Here is a 20,489-nt window from a genome sequence, read left to right on the forward strand (position 1 = left end):
CTTCTTTCCTCTTCGGATTCTTAGGTCCTGTGGCGACTTCGGAAGTTCCAGTCCCAAAGGCCCTGCTTTTATGCAGAAAACCCCCCATTCATCAGGCTAGCTGTCAATCACATATGCAAAGTGGTGAGCCGGGCGGCTCACCACTGGACCAATCAGAGTAGAGTGCGACTTGGGTTGCCGAGGCAACACAGTCCAGGGTGCCAATTCCCCCCTCCACCCTTCCTGTGGAACCCAGACAGAGTGGCACTATTTGGAGGGCTTCTGTGGAGCAGCCTGCCAAAATAGTGGAACAAAGGGCTCGATCTTGGTCAGAGTTACAGACGCGGACACAAACACCATTTTAGAAAAGAGTTCTGGCAAAAAGACCCCACCGGGGATTTAATATTAAATAAATAAACCGGCGGTATCTTTAACATTGCACCAAAAAGTGGTGCGTTTAAAATCAATGGGAAAATCCCACAGAGAATATTCCGGTGGAATATTTCGCGTGGTAACCACTGCCACCAGCCAGAAACTCGGCAAAGGGGGGGTGGGGGAACTGGACAGTGCCCCCTTGAAAACAGACCCAGGGGCAATATAATTAACCCCTTCCAGTACTTCCACAATATGATGTTTTGTACTGGTTCTGTTCACAATTTAGGGCTAGTAAAGTCAATGGTGACTTTACATGCCCTGGGAGACAGTAGTCAGTCCCAGGGTATGGAGTCTATGTTTGGGGGTCACTATGACACCCCTGTGTTACTGCACTGAGGGTGCTGTGTAACACACCCATAAAAACAGATGATCTCCTATGGAGTAGAAAGAAAACCCCTTAGCCCATAAGCACACAGTCAAAGACACTCAAATCATGCCTAAGAGTGGGAGGAAATAAGTCTAATTCTTAGCAGGAGAAGAAAAAAAAATCCAGCAAAGCTGCTGGGGGACTCACTAGGATTGGGAAATTAGCCTTATAAGAGAATTTTCCCTAACACCCGGTCTTTGGATTCTTGGTTGTGGTGATGAAAGGACAATGGATGGGAAATTGTAGCAGCAGTCGAGCAGAAGGGCTCAGAGCAAAGGATTCTTCAGTGCTTCTCAAGGTACCAGATAAAGAACGGTTGTCGTCTGATCGATTTGCCTCACTATCTCGGTCCAGTACTCTGGTGAGGGGACATCAAGAAGTGGAATCTTACTTCTGGAGGTCCAGGAGTTTGCTGAAGTTTCAGCGGGATTCGTTCATGGGAAGGTGACAGCAATCGGCCTTGAGGTCCCAGGGTATTGGTTGTTTGCAACCCAGGAAGGTCACAGCTCATCATGGGATGGCTCGAAATGCATGTATTCTTAAGACTGATTGGTTCCACCAGCCTAAGGGTCAGAGTCGTTGTCTTCGGGACTCCTCTGTCGCATGGAACAAGGGGTTGGCAAAGGCAGCGGTTGCATGGCGGGCATCTCTGGTCGCTGGAATCGGCTACAGATGTCTTCTCTTCTTCCTCATGGGATTCAGCTCCAGCGGTCGACTTGTCTTAAGCTTTCAGATCCAGCCCATTTATCCAGGAGCCCATCCAATCAGCACACATTCTACATTCAAACTTTGGGGGGTTGCAGCCCTTTTAGGATAATCAGCCTCCCAGTTGGGGCTGGTTCCATGCAGGCATGCCAGAACTCAAAGGACTAAGACATTTCAGACTCCTCCATCATTTCCTGTCTTTAGACACCCTGGAGCCTCAGTAGGCTTCACAAAGGTTCCCACGGACGACACAAATAAAACCTGGACCTCCCCTCCCAGGACGGCAGAAAGAACAAGAAAGTAAAAGCACACAAAAAATGGTGAAAAACAAACAACTTCTAGATGAATGGTGGATTTTCTGTGCATTATCACGGCTGGGTTGACAGCCTGCAAGGAAAAATAAAACACAAGTCAGTAGAACATGTCCAGTGCCACCAGTCATAAGAGAGTATGCTTGTCACTGTAATGGAAATGTGATAGGAGCAGTGAGAAAGGGGATACAGTGGATACACTCAGCACTCCACATAAGGTGGGGTGTGCTGGTCTCACAATATAAAATGTAAGGAAGAGAAAACTATCTTTACCCTTGAGAACATGTGTTGTAAGGTAAGTAAAGGACTGTGCATAAATGTTACAGAACCAGTGAGAAAGGGTATACTATATAACCCTTCAGCACTTCACGTAAGCTGGGGTGTGCTGATCTCCCATTGAGGATTGTAGAAAGGATAACTAGCATCTTTCTACCCCGGGGAACATTAATTTACACAAGGATCCCAAGAGAAAATTGAAAGGGAAGCCCAAGGGGCTCCCCAGCAGCACTGCACAGAAAGTGCTGTGTGCTGCAATAGTAAAATGTAGATGCCCCAAAAGTTGGAGCAAAGCAGGATTCCAAAAATGATTCCAAAAATAAAGTATGGAGAGTCACAAACCCTTCCATGGAAAGAGTAAAAGAAATGGTGAGTGGGGAAAAAGGTTCCCACTCACTCAGGAACATAGACAAATTATACTCAAGTCCAGCAAAATGTGCTGGGGGTCTCACAGGTGAGGGAGATTTTGCATAAATATATATAACATGTAGTGTCTGGGCAGCCAGATTGCGGAAGGGACATCTTCTTTTTATCATGGACTCCTCGTTTGGCACTCCTGTAGCTGTTGACGGTGGGGGACTACAAAGATGTGGATTAACCAATGTGAGTTGAAAGGACACCTACTGGCCCTTGAAGGAGCTTTTGTGGCAGGCAATCCTTTGGAGGGCAGTGACCCCACCGCAGACAAGTTCACTTCAAGTTGTGGGAGGAGGGGTACATAACTTTCGGAACCCATGGAGGTGAAGGTGCTGTAGGATTTTCAGTGTAAAGCATACGATGTGGGTTCAGTAAATTGGACAGTACAAAGTGCACCCCTATATCCATCCTAGCTGTTTTACAGTCCCTATCTTACTGTCTCTGTATAGTGACCAGTCTCAAGACTCTTTCAGAGCCATCCCTATTCCACAGTAAAGTGGGGACTGGGGTAAAGTCTTAAGCTTGTAGCTAGTGGATGGGATTGGAATCACCCTGGGGGCCGTGGACTACCACTGACTCAATTATAAATCATCATCAGCAGAGTTATTCCCAGCCCACCCCTAGCCTCTTACGGTATTAGCCTATGTGACCGAAAATAATTGACATAATGGCCAATTTGGTCGAATTTTGTATGGGTGATTTGGCCTTCAGGCCAATTTGTCGTATATATAGCAAAACACCAACCCCGGAGAGCAGGGGTTGCAAGGGGTGTCCCCCGCTCCCCATTGTTGGTGTTTTGCAATTTTAGGGTGCAGGGGTGTCCCCCGCTTCCTTAAACAAAAAAACGTTTAAATTGGGGCCCAGTCAAATTATTTTCGGTCAGTTTGCCGCTGTAAAAAGAAATTCGGGCAAACCTACCCAAACTGCCTCTTACAGCTCTCCCAACTTTGGACCACTCAAGTTGCCTGAGAAACAGATGAGTAATGGGGAAAAAAACACTTTGTGATAAGTGAACACTTGCAAGGTTGTCCGTCTGTAGTGTGAGAGCCATGTGTGTATTTGGAGAGACTTTGGTGTTGGAATGCAATGGGTTTGTGAGTGCCTCTTAGTTGTGGCTTCCGGCTACTTTGCAGAAAATCAGGATTGATTATTTGCAAAGAGTTCGCCTAGTGTATGCAGCATCCTTCATAAACCGTTTTTAGGGCATGCCCTGCTGGCATAATGGGTACATGTCTTCTAAACTGTTAGTGAAGCCAAGGGGCAGTCACCTATCCACCTATCCAGTACTTGTCATAGGGGAATACCCAGTATCAGGACATGCTGCCACCCCATAGCTGATCTCAAACATTTACCGGACCCAGCACTAGCTCCTAGCTCAACTGGTCTATACAAAGGGTACACTGTAGAGAGGGGAGTGTGGGAGTTAAGAGCTGAGCAACATGCAACAGAAGTTAAGAGTTTGGCGAGGTGCCATAGAGAGTAGTGAACGAGGGGGAAACGCTGGTAGGTAGCTGGAAGAAAGAGTAGAGAGAAAGAAAAGCGGTGTTAGTGAGGGGGCGTAGGAGGAGAAGGTGGTAAAACCTAAGGAGACTGGAAGGTAAAGGAAAAGCCAGAGAGTACCCCTTAAAACCTGGGGCACTAAGGACGTTACTGACATAGTGAAGAAGGAAGCAATCATGGCCTTATTGGATACAGGCCCTCAGACCAATTTGGAGTATACATTGTATACTCCTGTGAGGAGGCTCCTACAGACACAATTCTTAGACAACCGATCTTGTTGGAAGACATAAAGGGTACCAAGTGGTGGTAGCAGATTAATTATTAAGCCAGAACTACATTTTAGAAAGAAGACCAGTATATGCCAAGAAACCTGTGTGGGACACTATCAATCCAGAGAGACGGAGTGTGTGTTTGCTGCCCAACCCTAACCTTGACGGTACCAAACCTTTAAAGGCATGGTCTAGTAAAAATGTTTATTGTCCCTACGGGTCGGCCATGTTTTTTTAAGCCTAAGTGGCTCGATTTTAGAAAACTTTCCTATGGACCTTACCCGAGTTTTTGTCCATTAAACGCACGCGAAAACAAGCACCAGGGCGCCACCATTTTCTGATAATCCTATCACTTGCCGCATCGCCCTGGCTGACCTGCTTTTGCGGCACTAAATCAATTCCCCCGCCCCTGAGCCTGACATTATCCAAACATTCATATTCCCCGCCTCTCCACCTGACGTTACTGTGCTGCGTAGGCAAACGCGCCCAGTCGTCTTCTACGCGACTCCACACAGAACCCGGAAACCAACACAGACCATCTCACAACACAGCACGCCACAATTCGGAATATGAAACTGTACTTTAAAATCAAACAGCAACACGGTACATTTGGTAAAGTACATTTATTTTACATTAAATGTTTAGAGAATATTCAGCAATTGCCATATGAACTCCGAAAGCCATTTATTTTCTTTTATCTGTATCCGCCATGGTACACAGGGTGTTGCTTTTCGTCAAAAGAAGCACTTTGGAAGCACGGTGAACCGCAAGGCTGTTCCATCAACTAGGCACTAGTCCATCGTAAAGGTTGATATGTTGCTTCTAGCCACTAGTGCAGCGTAAGGGCATGTGGGCCCTTGGCGATCGTCCCATAAAATTGTCAGTGTGCTCCAGTTGTTTACACGAAGCTGCAGGTGTCTACTGTAAAAGCCATCTGCTGGTGTCTCAAACCGATGGCAGTAGCAGAAGGGGAGCAAATACCTGTTATGAAAACAAAAAAATTATAATTAGTCTCGCCAGCCGATCTTCATTGATATTACTTATTTTATTTATTACAGCCAATCAGAAACTATTTGCTTGCAAGGATAGTTCAATGGAGTATGTTCGGCTCTAAAATCAATGCGAAAAGTAACGAAATAAATCGAGGCCAACACACAATGATAAGCGACAGTTAGTCTACATGCGTGAGGAATGATATGATATGGCATTTGTAACGCGCCTATACTCAAGTGTTTCTAGGCGCGACGAGGCAGGTGGGGAACAAGGGCAGACAGACAACGATCCTACTAGGCCAGGTGTCTTTCTGATCGCACATGGGGAAGGGGGGAGGGGGGGGGTAAAAGTGCTGTACATGGTTAGTTGAATACAAATTAAATAATGGGGCCAGCTGGTGGCAAGTGCAAGGTAAATGCCGGGAGAAGGGGCTGAAGGATACAGAGACAGACCCGTAGTGCAGGTAGGCAGTGCAGGGAAAAGTGGCTGGGCCAAGGACCGAGATCGGTGAGACCAGTGGACCTGCATGCCCATGTGCCCACTACGAACACGTTTTCCTTGCTTTTCCTAGCTCTTCATTCATTCATTTATTCATGCATCCATTCATTAAATCTTCAGTCCGGTATAAAAGCGTGTAAAGATTTACTTGCATTATATTTGAAATTTCCATTGTGTCTCTTCGTAATGCAGTCTGTAAAACGGACCGTGCTCTTGACAACATGAATTTTCTGCCTTATCGTCTCTTACAATATTGCGCACCCCCTTCAAATGTAGTTCATTCGGCGTGGTCCCTGTCTCAAGGTCAAAAAACAATAGACCCTTATACTTCCAGTGCGACTTGTGGGCCTCATCTGGGCACGAGCTGAAAATCAAAGCCGCTGTCCTTTGCATTCTTTATTTGCAACATCACGTAGTATAGGCATCTGTGAGAACTTGAAGTTTAGAATCCGTCTATGTAGTGCGCCTTTGCAGCCCAAATTGAGACTTTTAATTTTTGGCGGAAGGTCAGGGAAAGTATAAAGTACCACAGGAGTTGAGTTAAAAGTGAGATTTATTGTTTGTTTGTTTTATTTGCAATACGCAAGCCTCCCCTCCGTTAACAGTGCGCAGCATTTACATTTACATGAGATGAGACATGAGAAAAATAAACACATACACATATATGAGGTGAATAGAGAGAATTCAAAGATGACACCCAGCTTGTTCGCCACCCATGATGGTGAAGGTAGGGGTTAGGGTTACAGGTACACTGTACAATAACATTTATTTACAAAACGACAATCGTATTGCAATTATTTAAACCGGGATTTGTACTTCACAACCAGCTGTGCTTCGGGTGGGCATGGCACAGTCGCAATGTTCGGTGGCAATGGATCACTGCTCTGCACAGAAACGTCAAATTCCATATCTGTGCTTCTCTAACACAGCAACAATGAGGCCTTTCACAAAGTCGAACTGCATTTCATCATAGACTGGTTTGATCACCCATTGCTTACTTCGTTTTGAAAACACCTTAGTGTAGCGAGGCATCCTTACTTTACCCCTAGTCCTAGATTGTTCACGTCCGACATTGCTGTTATGGGCCAAGACCGCTAGTAGAGTGCGATGTTTCATGGCCCGAAAGCTAAAATGCAAGCGCTTTGGCCTGTACTTTAGGCACATATTGTGGAACACCTCCAAATCTCCTGTGTGACAGAATTCTGTCAGTCCTCTCAAATCTCTTGATAGTTTTGTCGAAAACAATCTTCTCAATGGCTTTGTGTGTCGGTGAAGATGGAATCAACCACTTCTTCTTCCGTGCCTCCTCTGGGGACAAAGGGCCATGTTCACATTGGTGGAAATGTTGATTTGCTGTCCAGCGGTGAATGTTGGTACAGTGGTGCATCAGTGACCGCCATTTTTCAAGTAGTATTTCCACTGACCCTTCACAAGTTTTTGAGCTCCACCAAAGATGGTTGGTGATAGAATGGGACCACTGCAAAATACTTTCAAAACCTTTTTTTTTTCCCTGCAGCCGAGATTTTCTTATTGATTGATTTAGCAAGATGCCATACGTCAAATTGATGTATATGTGGGAACTGCTCTCTCATTGTCTTGGCAATTGAAACGTGTCTGTCCGTGGCTATGAGGTCAATGTGCATTCCCCTTGATTGTAGATATTCCACTGATTTTATAAATCCTAGTTTCTCCATGGCCACTGACGAAGTACATTGTGTTACCTGCACGACCACCGAACTCACAATTTTCTTACTATCCATGTCCTGAAAGTGGTAGGTGCAGTACTTGGCAGAAAATCCAGGGCTGTCGCACTGTCCATCGCCGGCTAGCCTGAATCGTTTGCCTTCGAATGTACTTGCTAGAGACAATTGTTCAATTTTCCAAGCATCACTAATGGCCGGAAACAGATAATCACGTTGGTATATGTAGTACAGTGCTTTAGAAATGAAATGGAGTCCCACAAACTGAAAGAAAGCCTCTAACTTTCTAAAACTGGAGCCACTAAAAAGTGATGCAGCTGCACACAGTAGATTGCCTGCTGGCAGTTTCCCCAGCATCGGTTGTGCAGACCATGAGAACCAATGATTTAATCTACAGCCGGCATTTATTTTGACGTTACTGCCTTTTATTTGACGAGTCACATTAATCAATGGCTTCCCACATACTTTCCCTCTAATGGAATGCACACATTTCAGCATACTTATAATTTCCATCAAACAACTGTCGAATACAATGTATTTGCTCTTTCATTAGACTGTCATCCTGCGTCAACGTTGTTTCGGCCTGTGACGTTGTGGAGATTTCAACACATTGGAAAGTAATATGGCTGATATCAAGTTCTGATGCGTCTATGGATGCTGCGGCTGGTTCATTCTCTGTCATTTCGACATCTATTACTTCAACATTGATGGGAGAACACAACAATGTCGACAGGTTTTTTGGTGGCAAATTTTTGGCGGGTGTAGATTGTGTGAATTGATCTGCAACTACTTCAGAGCTATCTTCAATACATTCAATAACATCTTGTGGTGGTGCGGTCGCACAGTAGCTATGGTCCAATGCAACTTTGCTGTAGTCTCCAAACACAGTTAATTCATGTTCTGGCCATTGGACATGAGCATCTCGAGCCTGAACACGCCTCTTCTCAATTAATAGTTCCTCCATAGTGTACATGGTCTGGCAAGCAACATATCTCATTTGCTTCAATGTCTGTGTATGTATAGTTCTGACACCCACGGGTAACTGGAGGAGAGATTGGAAAAGGGATGTTCAGTTTAAACACAAGATAAAGTGTAGTCCAATTGACTGGAAAAAAACATAAAATAGTCCCCAGCACAAACATTTTTTTAAAGTTATGAACTGTTTGTAACTAACCTTTTTTTGTTTTTTTTTCTTTGCAACTTTTTTGATTCGACCTTCAACATCTGCACGCTGTAGCTCCGATTCGTTTCCGCATGTCCTCCCTTCCTCTTGCGCTGCAACGACTATATTTTCTGTATCCGCATAGACGGCAAGGAATGAGGCTCCATCGTCTCCCTGAAACATGGTACTTTCATTACTATGTATCAAAATGTTGTTAGCATAAAACACACGTGAGGACGAACACACGGGTACATCTCAATAGCCAAACACGATTTAAACATTGTGTACAACAATCAAACGACAAGTATTCGACCAGTGATTATCCATTTCGATGGAGCTGTCAGTATCCATACCTCTGGCTCTGCATGGACTGCCATGAATGGTTGTATTGGAGAGGAGGCATCCGCATCTCCGTGAAACACAGTACTTGCATTAGTATGCTTTTCAATATTGGAAACATAACACACACTTGGGGTCGACGGCACATGTACATATAAAGAGATAACCACAAATGCTGCATTGTCCAAAAGAATCAATGAAAATCTAAATATGATCACATTTCATCAACTTATTTCTCCAATTCCTTTACATCTGCATCATCTAAATGAGATGTTGTGATTGTGGTGGAAGCTTGGTCGTCTCCCTGAAACACAGCACTTGCGTTAATAGGGAAGAAAGTATAGCAAATGGAATCACGTTATATGATCACGCATGATGGAGCTGTCAGTATCCATACCTCGTGCTGCTGAAGAATATCTATGGATGTTGCAAATGTAGTGCGCACTTCCGAAAGCTGTTGCGCCGATTCGTATACGCATGGTCCCGCTTCCACTTCCCCTGGAATTACTTGAATGTCAGGCTCTGCATCAAGTGCAGGGGTTGACGCTCCATCAACTGCCTGAAACATAGTACTTGCATTAGTGAGGATTACAATAGTGAAAACATAACACACACCTGGGGTCGACAGCACAGGTACATATCAACGGCTAACCACGAATGAAACATTGTGTAGAACAATCAAACGACAAGAATTCCAGCTCTGATGATGACGCTCGATGGAGCTGTTAGTATCCATACCTCCTGCTGGTGAAGAACATCTAGAAATGTTGTAGATGTGGCGGACGCTTCAGCATCTCCCTGAAAGACAGTACTTGCATTAGTATGGATAACACTAATTATAACTGAAAACAAACACCAGTTGACGATAACTAAGGTGTATATCAATTGGAAAGCACTAACCAAACATTCGGTAAAATAATTACACGATAAAATAAAACTATTACTTGACATGCATAAAACAAGTCTGTAGCGGATTAGCCTAGTAAGATTACCTGATACGCGCTAGAAGTGGTTGATAACTGCGACCACGTCAAGGATGTAGAATGTTCTTGCTTCAGATTCAAGGAATAGTCAAGAAGTTGTAAAGGTAAATGAATGATTGATAATGAAATGCCAATATTAAAAATAGCCATGTAAGGCGACAGAATACTTGAAAAATGCTCAATACAGCACAGTTCCCTGTTCCCATATATATACATTGCTTTTGTGGGTTATGAAATCGAAAAAGAATATATTGACAAATGTAATTATTCAAAAAACTATACTCCTATCAATATCGAAATGATTACAAGGGATAGAACACCTACAATATCAATTAATCCGTTCGCCTACCTACACACTACCGCAAGGCCTAAAGCTAAATCCGGACACTTGACTCACCGGTGGCGGAATGTAGACGAATAGAGTGGGAATAGCGTTTTCGAGCAATTTTCGGGTCGTTCGCCGTTTATTCTTCTTTGTTACCCAAGATGTTGTGTACATATCCAAGGAAAAGTGCCGGCTGCAGATGCGGTATCGATCACCCCTCTTGTCCTGTAAGACTTGTTGGACTCTACTTTCCAGCTCATCCAGTGGATATCCGCAATGTCTGACCCATTCTCTTATTCGATCAACAGTTTTCGGGAATACATGCATTGTAGTGCCTTCAGATTTTGCATGGGTCTTCGAAGGGCAACCGCTAATCGAACAGGCAGGCATTGTTGATAAATCTGAAAAGTAAATATCAACATTATACAATCTTCAAGAATAAAGATTTGATACAAAAGTAAATGAATCATACAATGATCAATGCAAGGTTTGTTTTGGTCGCAGGAACTATACCAGTTCATTATGTGCGGCTTAGTATTTGCATAAGTTGCAGAAATGTATAAATGATGTGACTAAAATCTGAACATGTGACTCGTCCCTTGGATGTTCTGTCTTGCACGAGAAGGAAACATGCTTACATTATAGACTGGACCCCCCGAAGGATGCAATTCGATGACAATAGACACAGATGAAAATAAATAGATCTATTGATAGCATAGCAATGGAAACTCAAGTCAATAGCAATGAGACCAATGAACATAGCACTATTGTGTACTCTACTCGCAAATAGATAGAAATTCGAAAATCTGCGAAATATGACTAGGATACATGGCCTTACCTTGACCAACAAACAGTTGGATTCAGCAAGCAGAGCAGTATGTTGCAGGAGAATAGGTGGGTGGCCACAGGTAGCACACTGATGGGTTTGCTCTAAGCGGTCACAGAAGTTCACGGATAGCACGACGACGAGCAGATTAGCGTAGATCTCGGTGGTTGCCAGGTAACACGTTCAGGAGTTGACTTGAAAAGCACAAAGATGTTCTCATGAGACATATCAAGTGGTTTATAAAGTATTAGAAGCAGGGGTGTGTTTGTGAATGAATGACGTATGTATGTCGTGGTTTTAGGGGGGCGGCCTGCTTGAAGGGGAGGCCTGGCTGGAGACACGGGGTCTGAGGAGGCCATGTGAGCAATGGCCCCCGGGCGTGGGATACCTTTTGAAGTGTACATGCTGTTTGGCACCTTGGCCGTTTGCGCCCGTCACAGCCCCCCATGCCAGCACTCATCCCCGGGTGAGAACCGCCTTTGATAGAGGGGGGTGGGATGGATGGGCCTAGGGCGTGCAGATAAGGCACAGGAAGGCTGCTGAATGGAGACACACTTATGTGGATTGCAGGGGGGCGGCCTGCTTCAAGGGGAGGCCTGGCTGGAGACACAGGGTCTGAGGAGGCCATGTGACCGATTGCCCCTTGGCGTGGGATACCTTTTGAAGTGTACATGCAGTTTGGCACCTTGGCCTTTCGCGCCCCTGACAGCCCCCCATGCCAGCGCTCATCTACTGGCGCGAACCGCCTTTGATAGTATATCGTTGCTTATCAATAACAAATGCCACATACCGGAGATTCTTGTGAGCACAGACCCACACTTCAACTGGTGTATTATAGTGGTCAAGACCATTGGGCCTGTATAATCCAATGGTAATTGTTAGTATAGATATATGTGTGACTTTTATAGAGACAAAACCTACTGAAAGACTTTGAACAAGTGTTATTTAGTGCATGAATTATCGAGAATATGTTATGTTAGCTTAGATAGATAGTGACCACCCTGCTTCACAGCGACCAGACCTTCACCCATTCGGAGCACAGATGTCTGACGTCCATCCTTAAATGGAGACACACTTGATTCATTTAAAAAATCAAAACAACCGTTGTTAAAATATATGTGGTGTTTTATTTTTTATCTTATTTTCATGACACAAAAATACAAGACTTTAAAGATTATACAGGTCAGGTTGCAGCACAGCGAGAGAAAATCCCCTGTACTGACCGCTGTCACTCGGGAACGTTTCTCTAATGGCACGAACGGCACAGGCGGGTATCACTCTTCGAACGCGGTGTCCAAGCCTCCCGTGGAGCCACCATGTAAAGGAACGATAGGCCACCAGCCTGTACCACCTGTGAAAAGGAATGAAACAAACTGTTTTTAAATGACCAAGATAAGTTTAATAAACGTTTGTTGTCAATGACAATTCTTGTAACTAATGGCATTCTACACGGACAAATGCTATCTAGACAATGCACACTATTGAACGACTTACATGCGTTACAATATGTAGATGTAATTTTGGATATAGTAGAAGAACATGAAATAGGAGTGGCATGACAAGCAGAGTATACTTACTCGTTACTCGGATTACGAGGACGAACAGTTGCGCGAAGTTGGTGCATAAGCACCATCATTATCCTCAACACGGCCCGTGTGAGGCAGGCTGCCCTGAAGTCTGGCAGCTCGGTGATGCATTGCGGTCGTGGCTCGCCTTCCGAAATGTAGGCCAGGCATCCCGTGGTTTTCTCGGCAGCAGCAGTTCTCCTCCTCGGTCGGCATTAGCTCGCACCGATTGCATGTGCACCAGGTGGAGACGCCGTCCATGCGACTAGGCCCAGGCTCTTCATCTGTTGATTCGTTCTGCCAACTGCCGTCCGAATCCCCATCGTTTTCGCATGCTTCCCTTTCCAGTAGTTCCTCCTCGGTATACTCGGGCTCGTACATGTAGGGCATTATTGTAGCCATTGTGTGGTAAACAAAGTAAAATAATTTACCGAGATGGTACAGGTGTTCACCGGGGCTACAAGCGGCGAAGGTAGCTGACCAGAGCACAGAAACGAGTCACAGAATACTCAAAGTAACACAGAGAGAGTAATGGAATCGAAAATATGCTGCTGTGTGTTGTGAAAGGGTCTGTTTATACTTATTGAGGAAAGAGGCGTCCTGCCATTTCCATGGCGACACGTCATTAGCTGAAGCGCAGCAAATGTTGACACAAGACGTGCTTTGGCGTTGGGAAATGGGTGGTACGAGTCTGCTGATGACAGGCTCAGGGGCGGGGGATATGATTTAGTGCCGCAAAAGCAGGTCAGCCAGGGCGATGGGGGAAATGATAGGATTATCACAAAATGGCAGCTCCCTGGTGCTTGTTTTCGCGTGCGTTTAATGGACGAAAACCCGGGTAAGGTTCATAGGAAAGTTTTCTAAAATCGAGCCACTTAGGCTTAAAAAAACATGGCCGACCCGTAGGGACAATAAAAATGTTAACTAGACCATGCCTTTAAGTTAAAAGAAACCTGTTTTCCATGTTCTTATTCACATATACAGAAATGATTTTCAGCTGTTTAGTTAATGTGCTACTTTTAGCATATTTCTCACAGATTTTTCACATGCATAAATGGCTATTCTACTTGTGAGGTGTCCTGCATTTGAATACCATAACAATTGAACTCTAGGCTCCCTGAGGAATTACTTGTGTTTTGTTTCTTTGCTGTTTAGCTCCATGATGGTGTTTACTGTCCTGTATTAGATGCATCATTCGTCATGGTGGCTAGAGACCCAGAAAACAAGAGGTATGTCCTTGCCTTTTTAAAAAATCTCATTCACAGTCACGTTCTGGAGATAGAACGCTACATAAACTTAGTATATTAAAACTGATCAAGCTTTGAAATACATAATTTTCTTACTTTTTCCTTATCTAATCTACCTAGGAAAATTCAATATTTGCTTCACCTTATATCCACCTATTTACGTCTGCGCATTTGAAATACTGAAATGCTCTTTGTCTAAGGAAGGTGCTGCACTTTGTACATGAAAAACTGCCAGATTAGGCCATGCACAGAATATGCTTAGAGCATGAAAGGTCCTTGTTGCCATCAATGTGGGAAGACCACTCTTAATTTAGGCCTTGTGTGACATACAAGTGTACTGCATAACCTTTCTTGGTAAAATATCAAACCATACTAAAATAGTTTCATCTGAAGTTGGCAAGTTGTGTCTTTTTTAGGTGCGCATTCAAAAGTAAAAAATGCTCTACTGCTTGTAATACAACTGCTCCAGGCTCTTAAGACAAATTTTTGTCAAATTTAGCGTTCCAACTTTGATGTGAACGTTTTTCATAGTGTTTTCTGGTTTATATTGCACAGTGTTGCATGGTTATTTTATAACTCTCTATTACAGTTCAATAAGAAATGTATCCAAGCAGACGAGTGATCGTGAAATGTAAGAAAACTGAAGGTGTCTCACCCGCTAGTCCCCGGGGGCAAGGCAATCGCTTTTGGATCCAGTTCCTGGGGGTGGACCAATGTGGGAGGATCACCTGGGTTAGGGGTCTTTGGGGAATGGAAGTGGGACACCAGAATTTCGAGACACCGTATCCCCTTCCCTGTAACACCTTTACCCCATCCTACCAAGTAGGATACTTGGGAACTCATTCCCCAACCCCTTTCCCAACACGAACACTTTCTCAGGTACAGCTCACTGTGAGAGAAAAACGGACTAACACCCGAGCCGTATACCTGACATGTCCCAATACAATGGTGAGGCAGGGTCGAGCAATTACTAACCATTACACACTCCTGACTTCCATCACACTTACCCACACGGATAAAAGGCGGAGCACGAAAGCACACTCTAAGCAAAGCAAAGCACTGGAGGAAGCAGCAGCACCAGATTGGGTCTGGAGGACGTTGTATCCGGACCTTCTGGACATGTCCATCTGCCCTCCAATACGTCTTCCACAAAAAGAGGATCTTCTCTCGCAAGAGGAAGGTCAGGTTTGCTATCCAGAGGTCAAGACACTCTGCCTTCATGCATGGTTTCTGAAAGGTTGATATACAAGGATTGGGACCTCCCAGATGACGTAATGGAGATTTTGCTTTCGGCCAGAAGGCCAGCATTAAATCTTTGGACTGTTGCCGTTGGAACAAGTTCAGCAACTGGTGCAAGGATAAGAATGTGGATCCATTTCTATGCGACACACCTTTGGTGCTTTCCTTTGTTACATTTAGCAAATCTGGGGCTCCAGATTGGAACTATTAAGGGTTACCTATCAGCGCTTTCCGTTTCCAAGCGGTCCTCGGAGCAGGATTCATATTTTAAGATGATAGTCTGATAGTCCAATTCTTGAAAGGCCTTACTAATGTATACCCACCACTTCCATTCAATGAACTTGTTTCAGACCTCAAGTTTTTAACTTGTATTCCCTTTGAGACTTTACATTCATGTCCTTTAAGACTCTTGAAATTAAAAACCGTTTTGCTTATTGCAGTAACATCAGCCCGCAGGTTAAGCGAGTTGCAGGCTCTTTCTTGCAAACCTCCTCATATGGTATTCCATTAAGACAAAGTTGCTCTCAGGGTAAAGCCTTATTTTTTACCGAAGGTACTCTCCGACTTCCACTTGTCACACAAAACTACCTTACCAACATTCTATCCACCTCCTCATCCCGGAAAGGAGGAGGGTAGGCTATATATATATTGGACACAAATATGGGCTCTCGGTTTTTATATATCCAGAAATGCTAAATTTCGCCGAGATGAACTTTTTATTGGCTATACTGGTTCCAAATTGGGACTTGCAGTACTAAACAAACAATATCGAGATGGATCATTCTGGCTATTGGCGAATGCTACAGATTAGCGGGCAAGGATCCGCTGGAAGGCCTAAGGGTTAATTCCACAAGGGGCATGGCAACCTCTGCTGCTCTTCATAGGTTTTCCCAATCAATGATATTTGATCAGTGGCCACTTGGTCGTCTATCCATACATTCGTAAAACATTACTGTCTGGATTCATCTTCCTGTCAGGGAGGACTTTTTGCAAAAGCTATCCTCCATTCGGTCCATGATTGGATCTAAATTTGATTGGTACTCCCACTTCCAAATTATTACTGCTTTGGGAGTCTATCATAAGATGAGGAATACGTGGGAGGACACAATCCATTCAAAGAACGTTACTTACCCCATGTAACGTTCTTTCGATTGGATGTTCCTCCCACGTATTGCTAATCGCCGCTCCCAGCCTACCCTGCCGTACAACTTATGTGTTATTACACTTTACGCTTTCTGTGAGCCTACGGTCTGGGGTACGCCTGGTAATTCCTCTTCAGAAGGGGAAAAAACCGAACTGAAGACAACGGTGGCTGCATGCGCTACTTATACTGATGATGATGTTGAACGGAGGCCCTCGAGGGCATCAACTCGACGACACTGCATACAGCGCCCTCTGTCTAAATTTGTTTCCGAAGCAGTAAAGCTGGAGAGATAGTTATCATAAGATGAGGAATACGTGGGAGTAACATCCAATCGTAACAAAGTTACCAGGGGTAAGTAAATTGTTCTTCTAGACACTTATATTACAGAGATACTTGTATAGAGTTAGTGTGAACTACAAGTATATTATTGTGATATTTTCAAGACCGAAGCCTTATCAAAGTCCGTCCCTAGTCTACAGCATGAGTTTTATTTGAGGCAGAGGAGGGACTGTAGAGGTCTAGGAGCCAACTGTAGGCCGGTTAGGATAGGGTTCAGGTACAGGGAAGTCAAAGGTCCAGAGGATATCGTCTTCAATAAGTAACTATTAGCTTCAGAGTTGGAAAAGTGTTCAGGGACTTCACAGAAGGCTCCCTATGTGTTCCAGCATTAGGCCTTGGCGAATGGTATGGGCAAATTCCCAAACATTCGAACCGTCCACTGAGCCTCACAGGATTCACAAAAGACTTAAAGTACTACCCAAGCCACCTCCGTATGCAGCAGCACAGGATCCAGTTCTTGGGTTCTTGGTCTGAAGACTGAAGGAAAACTGGTGGCAGTCATCAACGGGAGATGCTTCCAACAAAGGATTCTTTGCAGCGGCTCTGTGAATTTGGCACCCTTTTACAGGAACCACATGAAGGATGAATATTGCTGGTCAGATTCTTTTCACTCTGTCCTGCACTCTGGTGAGTGGACTTCATGGATTCAAATCCCGTCTCTGGAGGACCAGCAGGAGTTCTCCAAAGTTTCGGATGAAATTGGATTTCGGAAGACGTTGCACTTCACTCAGGTTTGAGTTCACCTGGTATTGGTGTTTTGCAGCCCAGCAAGGTCATGTCACATCGAAGCATGGCTCATTTTGCAGGTCTTCTCAAGACTAGGGGATCTCACTAGCCTCTGGGTAGGAGGAGTCGCATTTAGGATCCCCAGGTCGATTGGAAGGAAGGGTTTAATAAGGCTCCAGTTACACTGCAGGCTCTCTGGTTGCTGGAAATCACTACAGATGTATTTTCATCCTCTTTGGCTTCAGCCCCAGTGGCCGACTTGTCAGCAGCTTGAAAAATCAGAATATTTATCAGGAACTACAGTACAACTTTTACAAACACTCTCTGTAGTTTACAGAAAGGGGCGGTCTGGCTGTTCAATCAGGACAGCCAGCCCCCCAGTAGGAACCAGTTCCTTTCAGTCAAGGGCTACAGTGTTTTGGACTCCTTGTTAGGGAGTATTCACCTTTTCTCTGTTAATTCCCTTCAACCTTGGAGACCTCCAGCTCTTTTGCTGGACTCTAGGCCTTCTAATTAGTAATCATGGAGAGAGAGAGCCCTTTTTGCTCATTCTCATGTGTTTTTGATTCCCACTCACCTAGGGACAAGGACAAATAGAGGCCAAGTCCAAGCAAAGGGTTCTGGGGTTGACACAGGTCAGGAAGATGTATTATAATTATGAACATTTTACCTAACAAGCTGTTAGGGAGAATTCTCCTTCTATGGCTAATTTCCCTCACCTAGTGAGTCCCCCAGCAACTTTTCTGGATTTCTGGAGTTTATTTATTCCACCTGGTAAGAGTGTACATCCTTTTTCCACTCTTACATGTGTTTTGGCCTATGTGTTTTTACTTATTGTGTGATCTTGGGCACTGGAGCACACCACTCCAGGTGCCCCTGTTCTTGTATGGGTTACACAGCACCTTTTGTGCAGGAACCCAGGGTTGTCTTTAAGACTTCCCTCTGGCTCCATTTCGCTGGGGCTGACTACTGTCCCCCAGAGAAAGGTAAAGTTGCCATTTACTTTACATAGTCATTTTTTTACCACAGACCCAATACACCCCATCTTACATGGAGTACTGAAAAGGGCTAATCTGTACTCCTTTTCTGTCTGCACCTTCCTGAGCATTGTTTTGCTCTTTTAACATTGACTTGGCTGGTGGCAGTGGTATCTACCCTAACTTTTTCTACCGCGATTATATTGGATAAAAGTGGTACTGTTCTTGGCTATTATATTAGCCTCGAACATAAACCCGCTTGACCAAATCATCTTTCTGCACAGGGTATCATAGGAAACCCAAGTCGCACTTTGCCATGATTGGCTGAGGTGGTTGTCCTGGCTGGACAACCCCTCTGCTGCGTGATTGAAAGCCAGGCTGTGTGAATGGGGGTTTTGCGCATAAAAGGCAGGTCTCTTGGGCTAGAAGTCAGTCGCCTCGAACTACAAAGAACCGAAGAGAAGCAGAGGGAACAACGGCTGCTGCAACTACCCCATCCCGGTGAAGCCCTGCTGCAGTCCTAAGCCATCTACCCTTCGATGACTAAGAGAAGATTTAGTCCGGAGTCTTCCCTTGAGCCTGGTGGGGATAACCAGCTCGTCTTCAGTCGGAGATCTCCGACGTGGTCGAAATCGCTGCACACTGCTGTAGTGGTCCGGATAGCCACCTGCCGAGCCTCTCCTGTTCTTAAGGAGCGCACCTTTTATTCGTTGTCACTGCTGCCGGCTTCATCCCTGGGTGGTGCAGACCCCCTTCAGACATCCTCCACCACAACGAAGCTCCAGGAATCGTGGGTCTGCGGGAAACCAGGAACAACTGCCAGGGCACCAGCTGCATCAGTGGAATAAGGTACTGTGCTCTACTTGAGGAAACTGGGTGAATCCATTTTCTTCATCTTCAAGGCTCGCCCTTGTCTTTCCTCCTTAACTTTTGCTTCCAAACATTGACACATCAAAGTACTTTTGGGCTACACTGCATCGTGAACTGTCGAACGGTGTGATCTTCGACAACAGCTCTCCGCGGTCACTTAACCCTGGCTCCGACCTTTTGACTTTTGAACTCCTGTTTCTGAGTGTTTCTCAATGCTGTCTGCCTAACCAAAATATTGCCTGTGATTTTTGCCTCCAACTCCCTCTGGGTATCTCGGGTGATAAGTGTGTTTTTGCCCCGGTAGCATTTCATGTCACGGATATGCGTTTGAGTAGACCGAACTGTCAAAAAGTGATCGCAACCGTATCTGCGGTATCTTGTTTTGTTCATAACACTGTTTCATTCAAACAAGGGATACTTACCTTGAGACATACTGTACAAAGTGAATTGGTTAGTTGCAGTATATTTAACGTGTGGTTTTGTTTAAAGTTTAATAGAGGTGTTGTGTTTATAACTGATGGTTTAAAAATAAATGTACTTATATTTTTTACCTGAAACCTTGAGTCAGTGTTTGCTTGAGCTCCAGTAATTGTGGTCCCTTTGTGTAATCTCTGCTACTGCTCATATACTCTTGAGATAAGCCTGGCTGCTCTGCTACCACTATAACTTAGAAGTACAGGCTTGTACCAAAGATAAAACTTTTATTGCCACCTGTAGTCTTAATTGTGTGTAGTGGTCCCTAAGGGCACTGCACAGGATTCTGCCTAACACAAGCCCATCCTGGACCTTTTTGTTTTTGTTACCAAAAAGCTACAAAACAAAAAAGTTATAAGCATACAAAGTGTCGTCACTTCACTTCACTTCAGGCCGTTTAAACTTAACAAGAAATCCATAGAGAGAGCCATAGTCTCTCAGCAATGATGGGTCTTATAGACTGATCACTTTCCCCATACAAATGAGCAAAAAGACAAGTGAAGAAAAGCAGAAGGCTTTACTTGCCTCTAAATGTCAGGCAAGGAGACATAAAACTATATAAAAAAAAAATAAAGGGTGCCCCATCAAAGTCTATTGGAGAAAAGCAGCGAAAAGAAAAATCTTTTTTAAAAACTCTTAAATCCTATGGAAGGGTGGGGTGGTAGAAACGGGTAGGCTAACGTATCCCCTGTACTCTGATTCACTCATGGACCACTTCTGAGGCTCCTGAAATTACTGGGTCACATGTTTCATGTCTTGCTTCCTTTGGAGTGGGTCTATACATCATTGGTGCAGAGGTCACTTTTGGGTCTGGATTGAAGTC

The 20,489-nt window shown here is 44.5% G+C and overlaps 1 protein-coding gene across 2 annotated transcripts in view; it reads left to right on the plus strand.

The window, feature by feature from the left end:
• ACOT9 (acyl-CoA thioesterase 9) overlaps positions 1-20,489 on the plus strand; it is an 872,728-nt gene that overhangs the window by 461,107 nt on the left and 391,132 nt on the right. For both annotated transcript variants that reach the window (XM_069639309.1, XM_069639308.1), the window contains one exon: positions 13,806-13,879. In XM_069639309.1, coding sequence (XP_069495410.1) covers positions 13,806-13,879 — 74 coding nt within the window. The remainder of the gene's footprint in view (positions 1-13,805; positions 13,880-20,489) is intronic.

Source organism: Ambystoma mexicanum, chromosome 7q (genome assembly GCF_040938575.1).
Source record: "Ambystoma mexicanum isolate Mex_15411 chromosome 7q, UKY_AmexF1_1, whole genome shotgun sequence".
In the NCBI taxonomy this organism is placed as follows: Eukaryota; Metazoa; Chordata; class Amphibia; order Caudata; family Ambystomatidae; genus Ambystoma; species Ambystoma mexicanum.